Source organism: Giraffa tippelskirchi, chromosome 4 (genome assembly GCF_054371585.1).
Source record: "Giraffa tippelskirchi isolate mGirTip1 chromosome 4, T2T-mGirTip1v1.2.pri, whole genome shotgun sequence".
NCBI classification, from domain to species: Eukaryota; Metazoa; Chordata; class Mammalia; order Artiodactyla; family Giraffidae; genus Giraffa; species Giraffa tippelskirchi.
In genome coordinates this window covers 93956635-93973060 of record NC_137278.1, presented here as the reverse complement: position 1 = coordinate 93973060, position 16426 = coordinate 93956635, and the positions used below count along the sequence as shown (strand labels likewise).

Genomic DNA, 16426 nt, shown 5'->3' with positions numbered 1-16426 from the left:
GACAGAGGATGAGATGGTTGGATGGCATCACTTATTCAACGGACATGAGTTTGAGCAGGCTCAGGGAGTTGGTGATGGACAGGGAAGCCTGGCGTGCTGCAGTCCATGGGGTCACAAAGAGTCAGACACGACTGAGCGACTGAACTGAACTGGAATCCCGTATATGCCTTAAAACTGAGCATCTTCTTCAGCAAATGTATTTTCTCACCCAAATCACACTCTACTCGCACTTCATTCAAAGGTCTAGTTATGGTGTATATTTTCACATGATCTTCCCAGAAATAATCTCCCTCTACTAAAATGTGTAAACCTTTCTTTCTTCTTCTTTGCTTTTCCATCTTTTTAAACCTTTCTCCATAAAGGGAATATATCCAGTACTTACATTATGGCAACATGATTGATTGTTTTAAACTCAGAGATACTGTGATCCTGGGTTTTGTCTTATTAGAGAATTGTGTGTTTGTGTGTATGCAGTGCTTTTGAAAAAATTGTTGGTCATTTTTTTTTCCATTTTATAATTTGTTTGAGAAAATTGTGTATCTAAGGAATTAGTTTGGCTGAGGACTCTGAAGGAAGATGAAGCATCTGATTCATATTTGACCAGTGGGTTTTCTCTCTTCAGTGGATCTCTGGCTGCATTGGGTATGGGGCTGAGGTCCTCTTGGCTTAGGTCTTTATGCAAAAGGGAGGAGTCAATGTGTTCCAGGAACCTGGTCCTGAAAGCCACTCCACCAGACAGTTACAAGAAGACTTCAAATCTGACTTGTAATTTCCTTCACAGACCAATTATTTACTGTTTATGTAGGGCCATTTATTTCCTAAGAACACAGGGAGGTATTTCATTGGATGAGATTTTTTAAATTACTATTTTTTTTTATCAGTTTGGATAGTAAAAGTGATGTTCTCAGGAATACCTGAAACTTACTGTCTAGTAGCAATTTCCACCATGAGACACATCTTTTAAAGCAATTATGGGGCTTTAATAAATCATGCATAAGCCTGAGTGTTATTGAGAGACAAATTTTAAAAATCTTTCAGTTGTCTACTATTTCCACCCCCAGATTTTTTAATAGGCAATTAATACTCTCAGAGTTGGAAATGGAAACTTACAGACTATTCTATAGAGACATTAGGAAAATATGCTCTGATTACTAGGTTTTGGGGGCAGCCAGGATTTTTCTGTACTGTATTCAACATGGAACCATGCATGTAGTCATTTACTGAGTTAAACTGGATAGAATTTATCGAGCTTTCCATGGTTAGAGGTCACGTTTTCAAAACGAAGAGTTCTCATTCCAGGGGGCAAGTATTCCAAAACCTCTCCTTTTCCGGGCTTGCTGGTCACTCCAGACCTCGCGGTCTCCCCATGCCAACTCTCCATGCTGGGCCTGGCAGTTGGGAACAGGTGTGGCCGGGCCCGCAGTTGCCGTAGCTACTTTATCCACACCACAAACAAGATACTCTCTCTTTATTTGGACAGACGGCCTTGAGAGGGCGGAACCACATTCCGACTGGCCTTGCTGGTGAGTGCTCACAGAAGGACTCTGGCCCCAGCGCGCAGGCTGCTCGGGCGCATCCCACTCACGGCCGTGGCGTGCTGACGTCACAGCTGTCCCTGTGAGCAGGGGTGGGGTCGCGCTCGGTCAGCGGCTCAGGCAGTCTGAAGGCCCTGTGTCGCCACTTCCCGCTCTGGGCCAGATGCCTCCTCCGGCCGGGCCATGTGTTCCCCACGGAAGTTCAGTTCCGGACCAAGTGCCAGGTGATTGTCAGGACGTGACAGCCCCCGAGTCTGTTTAAGTGAGTCTCCGCCACACCACTCCAAGGCCTGAAGAGTTGCTGAGCTTTCTTCCAATGTGAACTCCATGGGACTCAGCTTTGGAGGGCTGACTCATGGCTTCTCCGTACTCGGTGATACCCGATATGATAGGAAAGATGTCAGAAGGCATGGCATTAAAAAACATATGAATTATGTGGAGAAAATCATTGTGTGGCTGAATGTTCCTAACACCCAGCAGAGTGACATCAATGCAGGAATTGCTGCAGATGAGTAAGATCCCTGAGTGTACAGGAAATAATGAGGACAGGATTTGGGATGTTCTGGGACACTGACATTGGGTGGTAATTCATTTTTTTTTACAAATCCATATTTTTACAGCTAAAAATAGTATTTTACCAGCTTATCAGGGTATAAAGAAGGCCGAGTCCCAAAGAATTGATTGTTTTTAATTGTGGTGCTGGAGAAGACTCTTGAGAGTCCCTTGGACAGCAAGGATCAAACCAGTCAATCCTAAAGGAAATCAACCCTGAATATTCATTAGAAGGACTGATGCTGAAGCTGAAGCTCCAATACCTTGGCCCCCTGATGTGAAGAGCCACCTATTTAGATAAGACCCCGATGTTGGGAAACATTGAGGGCAGGAGGAGAAGAGGGCAGCAGAGGATGAAATAGTTGGACGGCATCATCGACTCAATAGGCATATGTTTGAGCAAACTCCGGGAGATGGTGAAGGACAGGGAAGCCTGTTGTGTTGCAGTCCAGGGAGTCACAAAGAGTCGGACACGACTCAGTGACTGAACAACAGGGTAGAGAGATTTCTCTTCCATAACTGAAATCACCTTTTCCTGAATGACAACCTGGGATTATATTTTTCTCTGCTGGATGTAGAGCTCCACAGAGTCTCTCCTGGGTCAAGAGAGCTGGGATACTTCTGAATCTTGGCTAAATTACTTGTTAGCATCTCATGTTGGTGAGACTGCACACTGGTCTTTTAAGTCAGAGAAACTTCGAAACTCACACTCCAGGCCCAGGGTATGCTAGCCAAAGGAAAGGACACCTTGGCAGTGCAATGAGTCCTTTGGAAGGTGATGGAGGCCAAGTTGTGGCCCAACTCCTGCCCCATTTGGTGACCGCAGGGCACATCCTTTCCTTGTCCAGACAGCTGTTTCACATGCTGCCATGGGTCACCAGGGACGTGAGTGGAGTGAGTGGGGTGAGCTGTACAAACCCTGTGCCACCTGCGGCAGACCCCCGAGCATGTCCTTCTAGTCTGGAGGACAGTGCTTTCTAAGAGGGTAGGGATGGGAGCCCGTTAAAACATGGGTCAGCGGGGTAAGTGGATGTGAAGGGAACATGACATGCTTCTTCAAGAGGGTAAAACTGACTCAGAAGCACATGGGATTTGTGGTGTGTTTTCTTATTTCCTTTAAAAGATCAGTGGAATTTGTAGTAGTTCATGGTGAACCACACTCATTTCTAGAGAAAACACAGATGTGATGGATGCATACTGCAGGAGACGTTTTTTACCCTAACGCCAGAAAAAGTAGCTCATAGAATCCCAGGGACATATGTCGGATATTCACTCTCCTTTGGCTGAGACCAAATGCGTGGCTCACAGGAGACTCAGGGGTCATGCCCGACTCCTCACATCTTCCTCCAGATAAAGCCAAATGGTCAGAGCAGAGGAGAGTGTGGAGGCAACAGATCAACAGCAGGAGGGATCAGGGAAGAACTGCTGATGGCCTGGAGGCAGGCGCTCTCCACTTACAGGCACACACACTCTGAGCGCCCCTGCCCTCTCCAGTCCCTATAGCGAGAGATCCAGACTATAAATAGCCGCTGACCCCGGGGGAGCTGAGGGGGCCTCCCTGTGAGGGACACTGGCCTGGAGGACCTGCAAGGGCTTGCCGGGTGGCTTTGCTAAAGCTTCTATCTTCTTAGCAGGCAAGAAGTGGGCTTTCAGAGAAAATCAAAAGCATAACTTCTCAGTATGGAACCAAATATACACCAAAGTACAGGACTTGAGCATTTTATTCAGGGCTCTGGTCTGTTGGAGGTGGGCAGTGGAGGGAAATAGTGATGAATAATAACTAGCCATTGCTGCTGTGTCAGGCAGATGTACTGTTGAAGGAGAATTAGTGTCTCTGATTTTCTGGAAATGCAGAGTGGCTGCTCAGCTTTTCCTTGTGCTCAATCTAGAGTCGCAGGTGTACAGGTGACTCTTATGTTTCTAAAAGTACCTGTTTTGTTTTTTTTTAATAAATTTATTTATTTTAGTTGGGGGCTAATTACTTTACAATATTGTAATAGTTTTTGCCATACATTGACATGAATCAGCCATGGGTTTACATGTGTTCCCCTTCCTGGACCCCCCACCCATCCCTCTGGGTCATCCCATTGCCCCGGCCCTGAGCCCTTGTCTCATGCATCGAACAAGGAATGGTGTTCTGTTTCACATATGATAATATACATGTTTCAATGCTATTCTCCCAGAACGTCCCATCCTCCCCTTCTCCCTCAGAGTCCATAAAATTGTTCTATGCATCTGTGTCTCTTATTCTGTCTCGCATATAGGGTTATCGTTACCATCTTTCAAATTCCATATATATGCATTAGTATACTGTATTGTTGTTTTTCTTTCTGGCTTACTTCACTCTGTATAATGGGCTCCAGTTTCATCCATCTCAGTAGAACCGATTCAAATGTATTTTTTTTAATGGCTGAGTAATATTCCTTTGTGTATATGTACCACAGCTTCCTTATCCATTCGTCTGCTGATGGACATCTAGGTTGCTTCCATGTCCTGGCTATTGTAAACAGTGCTGCGATGAAAGTACCTGTTTTTGTACACTTGCTTTGCATCTTCAGTTGTTACCTTTGGGGATTTGTCAGGGAAAATCATCGTGTTGGATTCTGATACTATTCTCGTGTGGAATTTTAATGTCCTCAATCTGACATTTTTTTTTTTATAAATATCAAGTACCAGAGTAAGTCAGCCTTGGCTGGTATTAAATAGGGAAGATCTTAGAAGAGTTGTTATTTATGAAAGTACTTTAAAGTCGTACTACTTTTCTTTCTCAGATGCGTCTTTGAAAGTTTCTTTTTTCTCCACATTGCTTATCAGCTGAGATTTGTGGCACAGACTGTTAGAATCAGACTTGCCCTGTCTTGGTTTTGAATGGGAGTCAACGTGGTAGACACAGGCGCACCTCGAAGAGATGATGGGTTTGCTTCCAGACCCTTCTCTGCTGTAATCCATTAGTGTGCAATACCATTATGTCTAAAAAAATGTACTGACCTTAATTAAAATATACTTTACTGCCCAAAATTGCTAAACATCATCCGAGACTTGAGCAGGTTGTAATCTTCTTGTAAGAAGAACAGCAGAGATCACCGATGCCAGATCACCCTGACAAGTATAACAACAGTGAAAACTGTTGAAATAGTGTGAGGATGGCCATGATGTGATGCAGAAATGCAAAGTGAGCAAATGGTGTGTGGAAAAATGGTGCTGACAGACTTGCTCGGTGCAGGGTTGCCACAGACCTTCACTTTACTAAAAAATACAGTATCTGAGACGCACAATGAAGTGAAGTGCAGTAAAACAAGGTCTGCCTGTATGTGACATTAAAGCAAAGGGACAAGTTCCCAGAGGAGGAATTCAAAAAGGACACATCACAGTCAGTTTAACCTCTGAGCCAGATGATGGCTGTAGAGGGGAGGAGGGTGTGATGGGGAGAGAGAAGTCACTGCCCCACCCCCAGCCTTGGCTGGTTGCACCATCCTTGCTGGGGACCACCTGGACTGTGGTCGACTCCTGCCCAGGTGAATCGAGGATGTGAGAGAGGCCTGCTCAGTAATAGCTTTGGTGGAACTTTTTTGAAAAAAGCTTCAAGTTAAAACTTGGATAAATAAATGCTCCCCACCCCCTTTTAAAAAATGTATCTGAGCTGAGAACTAGAGTAACAGGCCTGACAAATGAATGCACTGAATAATTAATCTCCACCCTGAGGAGTCTTAAACGTGTCCGGTGACAAGACTTTCTGGCCTATAAATAGGATCTCTGATTTGGAATGAATTTTGCCAAGCTGGACGGGCAGAGTGGGTTTCCATCTGCCTCATTTTCCTTTTCTAAAATACGTGTATCATTAACATCCACTGTTTACTCGGTACTGTGAGGGGTTTAATTTGTTGGCGAATATTCTGTTTCATTCCACACCCTTTCCCCAAACTGTCACTTGCTGGAAAATAACTAGTAGTCAGTGGACAAGGCATATTGCTTTCTTCACTAGATTATGTTATGTGTTTTCTGAGGCCTTTTTTCCCTTCACATACACTTTCTTATGTAGAAGAGAAGCACATGAGGTATAGATTTGTCTGAATGATCAGATTGACACGGGCTGGATTTTCCTAGGAAGAATCTCTGCTTCCTGTGACTAAGGGGCTGCTGTGGAGGGGAGAGAGGCTTGCTTGACTCGACAGTGGAAACAGAAGACGTCCTTAATATGAATAAGCTCCAGTCTGCATTCACCTGATGCTCTTTCTGAAATGTCCCCTAGACGGGGGCTGTGAGGTGACGGGCGCCACCTGGTGGAGGATTCCAGTAAGGCCCGGCAGACATGTGAAACCACCTTTTGCTCTCTGCTTCCATGAAGTCTCAGAAAGGAGAATCCACAGCAAGCTTCTTCTCGTGCCTCTTGGCCCGTCCTGAAATAGTCCCGTCACGTGAGAAACTCTGACGCTTCAGAAGGTTTCAGAGGATGATATTTCTAGCCACAGCAAGAGTGTATGCCAAAGCTCAGTGTTGGTTATGTGCTCGTCCTGTCTGGGGCATCTTGCTCCTGGAGTGCTTTCCGCTGTTCATTTCACTTATTGCTCTCTTTGGTGGGCACTGACATCATCTGCATTTTACCCGTGATGAATCGGAGACACAGAGACGTTAAAAACATGCTCAATGTTACTCAGCTGGTGAAGTTTAAACTTTCTAAACAGTAAACCTGAACCAGGGTAGACAGATTGCAACCCTGTACTCTTCAACCACCAAATACTTCCCGAAACTCAGTTACCATCAGTAGACCCTTTCTTGGCCTTAAATGAAACTGCTTCTCAGATCAGACCCCTCACTACTTATGAGTAGATATGGATATACCTGCACAATCATTCTCTATCTGATAATCTATCAATAATTGTTTCACAAGAGAGTACAGAGTATTGAGACTTCCCTGGTGGTCTAGTGGCTAAGACTTTGTGCTTCCAATGCAGGAGATGTGGGTTCAATCCCTAGTCAGGGAATTAAGATCTTGCAGGCCAAGGGGAATGGCCAAAAAGTAAAAGAAAATAAAAAGAGAGAGAGAGAAAGAGTACAGAGTATTGAATATAAAGGATGTTTAGTGTCAGAAATTATCATGCAAATCTAAAAAAGTAGTAAGTATTTGAAAAATCTGATAGATAATACCCAATACATAGGTTTCATTGACTAAATAAAGACATGAGGCCAGAAAATGACCTTTGTACAAAAAAATGCTCTCCATGTTGCATTGGTGACATTTGTGACAGAAACTGCATAATCATAAGCTTGAATGACTCCTTACCACATGGCCAATAAGAAACCCGCCTTGTTGTTGATATGCCGTAATTATTTGTCTGTTTATTTGTTTTATTATGATCACAAAGCTTCATGGGCTTTGGGACCATATTTTGATTATGCCTCCAGTAAGCTATTTTATGAATTTTTGTTAGATTTCAAAAAATAGAAATTATAAAATTCAATTGGAGATAAATTATGCTTTAAAATGTATGACCTAATTTAAATATAACTTCATTAAAAAAATTATTACCTGAATATTGGCAATACTTTCTATTCCTGCTAAAATCACTGTGGCAAGTGGGTTTGAAATATAATTCACTTGTCTCTCAGGACAGCTATTGCTTATGTTTTTATGAATTTCTTTTTGTAGTTAAGATTTTTCCATAGTATTAGTGCTGACCCACAGGAGACTCTTCACCTGGTGGGTGGACCATATCAATAATTGTTGCTGTTCAGTCACTAAATTGTGTCTGACTCTTTGTGACCCTATGGACTGCACCATGCCAGGCTTCCCTGTCTTTCCACTATGTCCTGGAGTTTACTAAAACTCGTGTCCATTGAGTAGGTGATGCCATCCAACTATCTCATTCTCTGTTGCCCCCTTCGGCTCCTGCCCTCAATCGTTTCCAGCATCAGAGTCTTTCCCAAGTGTTGGCTCTTTGCATCAGGTGACTAGAGTATTGGAGCTTCAGCTTCTGCATCAGTCCTTCCGATGAGTATTGTGGGTTGATTTCCTTTAGGATTGACTGGTTTGATCTCCTTTCAGTCCAAGGGATTCTCAAGAATCTTCTCCAGCACCATAGTTTGAAAGCATCAATTCTTCATCGTTCAGTCTTCTTTATGGTCCACCTCTCACATCCATACATTATTGATCCATACATCAGTAATACTGCTGTTCATCAATAGTCACAATATCCCACCGATAGGAGATGCATCTCTCTGGGTGTGAACACACATCCTCTCCTCCCACCCCACCCCCACCACATTCACTTCCAGCACAGGTAGCTACACACTTCCACCACACTTTTTTTTTTTTTGCTCATTCATTTTGTTTCTTGTTTTGATATATTTTCAGACTTACAGAGAAATGGTAAGCCCCTTCACCCAGAGACTCCCTTCATATTTTGCTAATTTTCCCAACAATGTCTATTAAAGCAAAAGAATCAAGTCCTAAAACATGTTCTGTGTTTAGATGTGTCATTTGAGTATCCATCAAACCAGAACAAATCCTTCTTTGACCTTCATGAGCTGGGCTCTTTCGAAGAGTACAGGCCTGTGGTTTTCTGGAACGTTCCTGAGTTGGTTTGTCTGATACTTCCTCAGTACTGGATTTAGATTCTTCCCTTTCCGCTGCAGTATCACAGCCGTTACGTTGTGTTCTCACTGAATCTCTTGCAGTGGTAGATGACATCAGTCTGTCATGTCCCTGGTTTTACCAACTTTGATCCCTTGAGTAAAGTGGGATTTGCCAGGTTCCTTCAGTGTAAAGTTGCTGTTTTTTCTTTACGACTAATATACGTTTTGTGGGAAGAGACTCTTAGCTGATGTAAATATTTATTTCCCATCTAAATTTCATCCACTACTTTTAGTATCCATTTTTGTTTCTTGCCTGAATTAATTCTGACTAAAATGATCACCTGGCGGTGATTTCTGATTCAGCTCTTCCTTCTGTATTTATAAGTCGGCATTCTGAATGAATGGCATTCCCTTCTCTCTACTTATATATTCACTTGCTTATTTATATCTCTGTGGGCTCTTGGATCCCTCTTTTGTTTGATGAGATGTAATGGGCTTCTATCATTATTTGTTTAATAGTCAAATGTTCTTAGAACTGGCTAGAAGCCCCAAGATGTGTTTTCTGAATGCCCACACTATTCTCTGAGCACGCCTGTGCTTTTTTGGTATAACATGATGTTCCAGATTCGTCTTGTACTTTCTGTCCCAGCCTGAACTCGACTGTTTCTCAGAGATGCCCTGAATCTCGTGTTCAGAAGCCAAGATCTGGATGCCTGGTGTGCTCCATGGAATGGGGGTGGTGTTGCTCCCAAACTTTCACAGGGAACAGCCAGGAAGTACATACACGCACAAAGGTGTGTGCACACATTTGCCTCTGTATTCATTCATTTATCCATCTATCTAAAACCATGAATTCACACCAACACATTCAATTCTTAAAAGACACCACAGAGTTCATTCTAGCTTTCTTCCTTTTCAAATTTATGGCTCCTTTTTCAGGAATGAAGAACTTGACTCCAGTTCACCTAAATGTATGTATGTGTATGATCAGTCCCACTGTAAGCAATAGTCTCCTGACTCTTCTTTTGGCTACTTACTTCATGCAGCCCCTGTCGTAAGTTTTTGCTGCCGTTTTAGCTGAACTGTTGGCCTTTGGTGTAAATATTGATAGTTTCTCCATGCTTGTTAGTTCATTTTCCTTCTGTCTGTCTGTCTGCACACACACATATATAAGACACTGGCGATGTAATGGGTTACGGAGAGTAGGGAAGCACTGTTTTACCCCAGGGGTATAATCATAAGCTGATCTGTTATGAAGTAAATGGACTGTGTCTCCAACCAGTGAACAAGACTGTATTGATAGAAACAACTATTATCCGTTGCTTTCAGGATGTAATTGCTCGTTAAAGAACAGCAATGATTAAATGTAACTTCCTTATTATGGATCATCTGCATGATGTCCTACAATACTTTTTAATAATTTTATTTATTTGTTTATTTATTATTCTTGGCTGTGCTGGGTCTTCACTGCTGCCTGGACTTTTTCTCTAGTTGTGGCAAGCAGGAGCTACTCTCTAGTTACGTGTGAGAGCCTCTCGTTGCTAGTGTCCTCTCTGGTTACAGAGCACTGGCTCTAGGGCATGCAGGCTTCAGTAGTTGCAGCTCCCAGGCTCTAAAGCACAGGCTCAATAGCTGTGGCGCATGGGCTTTGTTGCTCCACAGCGTGTGGAAACTACCTGGACCAGGGATGGAACCCATGTCTCCTGCATTGGCAGGTAGATTCTTTACCACTGAGCCACCTGGGAGGCCCCTACAATACTTTAAAAAATATAGTCCAAATTCAATGAAGAGTTTTACTATTCTTGAAGAAAAGATGAATAAAGCTACTAGTCTTTCACCCAGGAAATTTTTTAAAATAAAAATACCTGAAAGCTAAAGAGATTCACATTATGCAAGGAAGATTAATATATATATATATATATATATATATATATATATATATATAAACAAATAATAAAAAATGGTTTGCAATGTGTTTGCATAAGGCAAAGGGTATGCAGATGACTAAACCAAACCTTTACATTAGCGGAGCACACTGTCTGTGTATTTGCTGAAATAAATGCATTGAGATGCTCAGAGTTGCTAGACAACATGTGGCCTCACCATATTGTTGTCACAATCTGAGGCCTGGCTCTGCAAGAAGCGTGCTGGCCAGATATGGCTTTATTGTTTCTTTGTGATCCAGTTGTTGTGCAGTGATTAGACTGCTCTGTTCTGCACTGCGATGTTTACATTCACATCAGAAGGCAGAGTGAAGGATGGTTCTAATTAGTGAAGCCATTGTGTTGACTCGTCACAACTCTGTAGCTTGTATCATAATCAGGGTAAAGTTTCAGCTCTGAGGATGACATACTTTGACATAACATGTGGACCCTTCTTCTCAAGATTCTTTATGAAATTGATGACCCAGGAGGGCAAGGACACCTAAATGCTTTAGGAACATGGTTAACTCCAGAAGAGCGATGGATGGCTAGGCTTGTAACCCACGTTAAAAGCTCTCTTCTCTCCATGTTTCCCAGCCTCTGATCCTGATCATAGGGTGGTGCTTACCTTCCAGACAGACTAGCAATTAGAATGTGGAGCTTTCATATTTGATAGTTCAGTTCATTCATTCAAAGAGTACGGTAGATCCTTAACAAAGTTTGGATTGAACTTTTGGACAAATAGCAAGTGACCTCAGGTATATTTCTGTTGTTGTTCAGTTGCTAAGTTGTGTCTGACTCTTTGTGATCCCATGAACTGCAGTATGTCAGGATTCCCTGTCCTTCACTATCTTCCAGAGTTTGCTCAAGCTCATATCCTTTGAGTCAGTGATGCCATCCAAACATCTCATCCTCTGCCACCCCCTTCTCCTCTTGCCCTTAATCTTTCCCAGCATGAGGGTCTTTTACAATGAGCCAGCTCTTCGCATCACGTGGGCAAAGGATTGGAACTTCAGCTTCAGCATCAGCCCTTCCAGTGAATATTCAGGATTGATTTCCTTTAGGATTGACTGGTTTGACCTCCTTGCTGTCCAAGGGACTCTCAAGAGTCCTTTCTAGCACCATGATTCGAAAGCATCAATTCTTAGCACACAGCCTTCTTTATGGTCCAGCTCTCAATATCCATTCATGACTGCTGGAAGTATATTTTGCTTTGGGACAAATTCATGTATGAGGACCTGTCACTCATTCAATAGTGAATCAACTTAGCAGACTCTCGAGACTGCAGCTCAGTGCAGCGGTACCACCTCCTTCTGCTGTCACGGTCACAGTCACATGGAAAAGCATGTGCTTAGTAGTAGTCTCAGATTTCAGCATTCATAAAGCTCTTCTGTCATATTATTTGATAAAGTCAAGGGTCCCACACTATGATACTTCTCTGCCCTTACAATCCCAACAGTATTTTTGAATAGGTGGATTGCAGTTTTATATCAAAATGGTTGATAAATTATGTTGCCTTCTGTTTAGTAGTTTCCCACCCTCCTTTCTTTCTTTCTTCTTTTCTTTTATTTAATAAGGCTCTTGATCGCAAATCCACAGAAAGTTTTTTAAAGAGTCACATATGTTCTTTTATGTTAGTTCAGTGCCCCCATCTCGGTTTTTTTCTGTTACTTACTTACTTGGCTTCTGTTTTCACTGTCACATTTAACTACAGCACCAGTTAGCTGTAGTTATAACTGTTATACTGTTATAACAATAGTAAGAAAGACTTTGAACTAAAAATCAGCTAGGAAAGCTACCAGCTGAGTTTGCATAAACTTGAAACTGGAGGTTCAGAGTACCTGTTTCATGAGTATGTTGTACATGTTGAAAGAAATAACATGAAACAATGCTCATCACAAACGAGACATACAATAAAGACGGATAAATGTTGAAAAGTAAATTCTGCTAGGTAGAGCTTCCTTGGTGGCTCAGACGGTAAAGAATCTGCCAGCATTTCAGGAGACCTGGGTTCAATCCCTGAAGATTCCCTGGAGAAGGGAATGGCAACCCACTCCAGTTTTCTTGCCTGGAGAATCCCATGGACAGAGGGATTCTTGCCTGGCAGGCTACAGTCCACAGGGTCCCACAGAGTTGGACACAACTAAGCGACTTTCACAATAGCACAAGGGATCTTTGACTCTGAGGTTCACAAGCACCTGATAACAGCCCCTGGTACGCAGTAAGCACTCAGTCAGTACAGGTCAGCCATTGTCCTTGTTCTTCTGCAACTCTTGCCCTCAATGCCCTGAACATTGAAGATAAATGATGTACCTAGGAAGCATGCAATAGCAGGTCTGACACAAAGTAGGCGATTTAGCTAGAATTGTATTCTTACAGTTTTATCATCGGTTGTGTGATTGGTCTGCTAGCACTCTCAGGCAGACATCTTCAGAAAGGCTAAAGGTGTCTTGTTCTGTCCCCTCAGGCGTCCTGTTTTCCCTGGTGGTGATGCTGTATGTCATCTGGGTCCAGGCGGTGGCTGACATGGAAAGCTACAGACACATGAAAATGAGAGACTGCTTGGATTTCAGCCCCTCTGTGCTGTACGGCTGGTCATTTTTCCTGGCCCCGGCGGGGATTTTTTTCTCCCTGCTAGCTGGATTACTGTTTCTGGTTGTTGGACGGCACATTCAGATACATCACTAGTCAGACTGCTGCCTCTAGTGTCTCCTTGAATGGTTTTAAAACAGAGCTTTTTTTTTTTTCATTTTGTCTCCATGATCCCGGCATAGAATGACTTGATGTAACTTGTTAGTTGCTATTTGAATTAACCATTGTGATTTTCTCTCATAAGAGGGTCCTAGAATCTCTCCAGGTGCTTCAGTCTTGTCTAAGTGCCCTCAGGAACCTAGTTTGCAGCTAACATGGGCCTCATCCCTTTCACCGTACTTGTTGGAGTTTGCAGGTAACAAAGGCCTGAAAGTGCAAAATACCATCACCAGGGGCAAATCATGATTTGATTTAAGCCTCCTTGGCATTCACTTCTGCTGCTGTTAAGAAAAATTCCTGGGAGAGTAAAACAACAAACAAATGTTGTCAGAGAATTAACTCCACTTCATCTCTCTGTACGTAAATATTCACGTACATAGGTACCAGCTCTTGTGAGCAGATTATTCACCACTTAAAAATAGATCGAAGTTGCTCCCTTAGCAGGAGCCACACAAACTCATCAGTTAGAATGGGCCCCCACAAAACCAACCTGTATTTATTCTGCTTTCTTAACCAAAATTAAGTTTGGTTATGTTAAGTTATTCACTTAATTGTGCATGCTTCTCTAAATCTTAAGCTATATTTAAAAGAAGCAAATCTCTATACCAAATCACAGATAATGCAGATTGGGTTTTTATGAACTGAAAGTGGTTTAATTGTATATGGAATATGGTTGAAAGTATGTAAAAACCAAGTGCCTGTGCTTTGTACATAATTCTATTTGATATTTTAAAATTTCCAGCTAAAAATTATATTGCTAATCTGTCCAGCATGTGAAGATTTACTGATGAAATGTGTTTTTAATATGCACTCACTATAAACGTCCAAAATGCTTCCAGATGAGGGTGATAATAGTCTTGCTTTATTAAAAACTATGAAATATTAACTTTCCCCAAGATCTTATGGGTTGTAGTTCTTCTCATCATTTGATGCCCTTCCCTGTTGTCCCTCCCTGTCTTCAGCTTTACAGCAAGCATATTAGCATTTACAGATCTGCTATTTGCTTTAACCTCTTAGAGGAAAACTTGGGGTGGGGGGGAATGTAGGAATGATTATATTCACTAGAGTAGACATTTTGCATATCAAAGATGTTTGTTTGGCACTAGTTTTGATGGAAATCACATCCATCTGAGAAGCCTAGGTCTAATTTGCATTTTGGAAGCCCCCTGACAGAGGACTCGCCTAGTGAAGGCACAGAGGCCTGCGTGGTGTGCGGACTGACGTGTTCCAGACACACATTTTACTCCGAAGCTGCTGCGGACACCATGGGCTTGAGTCGGAGGTGGACGAAAGGGTGACCCCTTGGAAGGCGAGCCTGGTGTGGCAGAGGCGCTGGTCCCCAGGTGCCTCACCCCTAGTCCCAAGATTGTCTCTCCTGTGCACACCTTGTACTTTTCCTTTAAACCTGGTTTACTGGGAGGGTGCTCTGGGGAAAAAGAAATGAATGTCTGAGGTGTGTGCAGATCACGGGGCGCTTTAGGGGTTACCTACCAACCGGACTTTCCTGTTTAAAAAGAAAGAAAGAAAAGACTTGAGGGCCTTAACTGGTTTCTCAGGCGGTTTCAATTTTATCATAAACGTTTTCCTGGTACTTTCCTTTGTGTTCTTCTGTTTCATTTTTATATTGCTTCATTTATTTCTTTGCTTTTGGCCTGATTATTACAAAAATAATTATGGGTTCTGTTATGCATGTTGACTGTGATATTAAGTTGTGGCATGCTATTAAGTTTTCCAGACAATGCTAGATGTATTTGATTAACTCATGGCATCTGTAAAAACAATTCCTTTTGGTAGAACTTTGGAATGGAGCCTTTTTCTAGTGTATTATACGTCATTCGAATTTCATGTGCAAGCTGTTTTTTTGTTTTTTTTTTTTTAGTAAAGGTTTGAATATTTGTAGTTTTCAGATGGTTAGTCTTACTTTCTAATATTTGTGTGACTACCATTATTTATTTTAAGATAACTGGCTGAATATCTGATGTACATAACACTTTTACACAGATCCACACTTTGGAAGTAATAGTTGTAATGCATTGATCACATTAATTCAAGCATATTGCCTGATCTATTTCAGCAACAATCCATGGAGGAAAGGTGAGTTGTATTTACTGTGTCAACAAGTAAAATACACTTAAAAATAACAGAGATATATTCTTGTAACAGTTTTATATCTGATTTGAGATAGTATGCTTCGTTTTATTTCTCTATTTAGTGTATTGATTTATTTCCAAATCTTTCAAAGTTTTAAAAATCTTTTTTAAGAGGATTGATTTTTGTCTTAAAATTTCAGTTCAGTAAATAAGATAGCTTTTTGGTGACACTTGCAGAAAGAGTGAGGTAAGAGGAAAGTGAGTGTGACCTTGGACTCTGGTGGAGACTGTCTTCTCTCCTTCTCCTCTACGCCCAAGCAGTTTAGTTCAGTCCTGTGACAGGGAGAACAGGAAACTGCTGGAAAAACCCTACAAAGATGCTGAATGAAGATGTTTAATTTGGGGTTGAAGGTATGCTATTAGCTAATACTGTTAAGTGTACTGTTACTGGACACTGACTGCTTTTATGACTAATCTATGAAATGTATTTACTGAATTTGAAGATTAAATCCACTTATAAGAGTATATTTATATGATGGAAGAGGTGTCAATGTTTGGTAATTATTGATTATCAACTTGTGTATGTGTGTGTTTGTGTGTAAGTTTGTTTTTGTGGGTTTTTTTTTTTTTTTTACTACTCTCTCTCTACTTGACCTGACTGACTACTAGCACGGTTGGCAGACCATCTCAAGGCTGCTGGGAATAGGGGCCACATTATACACTTATAGATACTTAGTTTTTGATGGACTGATCGATAGCATTATCAGTACAGTTTATGATCTCTAATCCTTTTGCCTGTCCACATGATAGCATGACATTTCTGATTAATGCAGTCGCTTCATAATGTTGTTTTTACCCCCTACCCAACCTCCAGAAAATATGATTTCCAAGGTCTGTTACTTCCTATTCACAGACACAATAAGACAGAAAAAAAAAGACATTAAAATTTGTTTACTTCTCTAAATTGTTTTTCTTTGCAAAAGTTATGCATATTCATTAAACC

General features: G+C 41.8%; 1 protein-coding gene across 5 annotated transcripts in view; it reads left to right on the top strand.

Annotated features, from left to right (window-relative positions):
* Positions 1 to 15964, top strand: part of TMEM182 (transmembrane protein 182) — a 65922-nt gene extending 49958 nt beyond the window's left edge. For all 5 annotated transcript variants that reach the window (XM_081591456.1, XM_081591451.1, XM_081591455.1 and 2 more), the window contains one exon: positions 13050 to 15964. In XM_081591456.1, the coding sequence (XP_081447582.1) occupies positions 13050 to 13270 (221 nt within the window). In that variant the 3' untranslated portion in view covers positions 13271 to 15964. The remainder of the gene's footprint in view (positions 1 to 13049) is intronic.
* Positions 15965 to 16426: the final 462 nt, after the last annotated feature.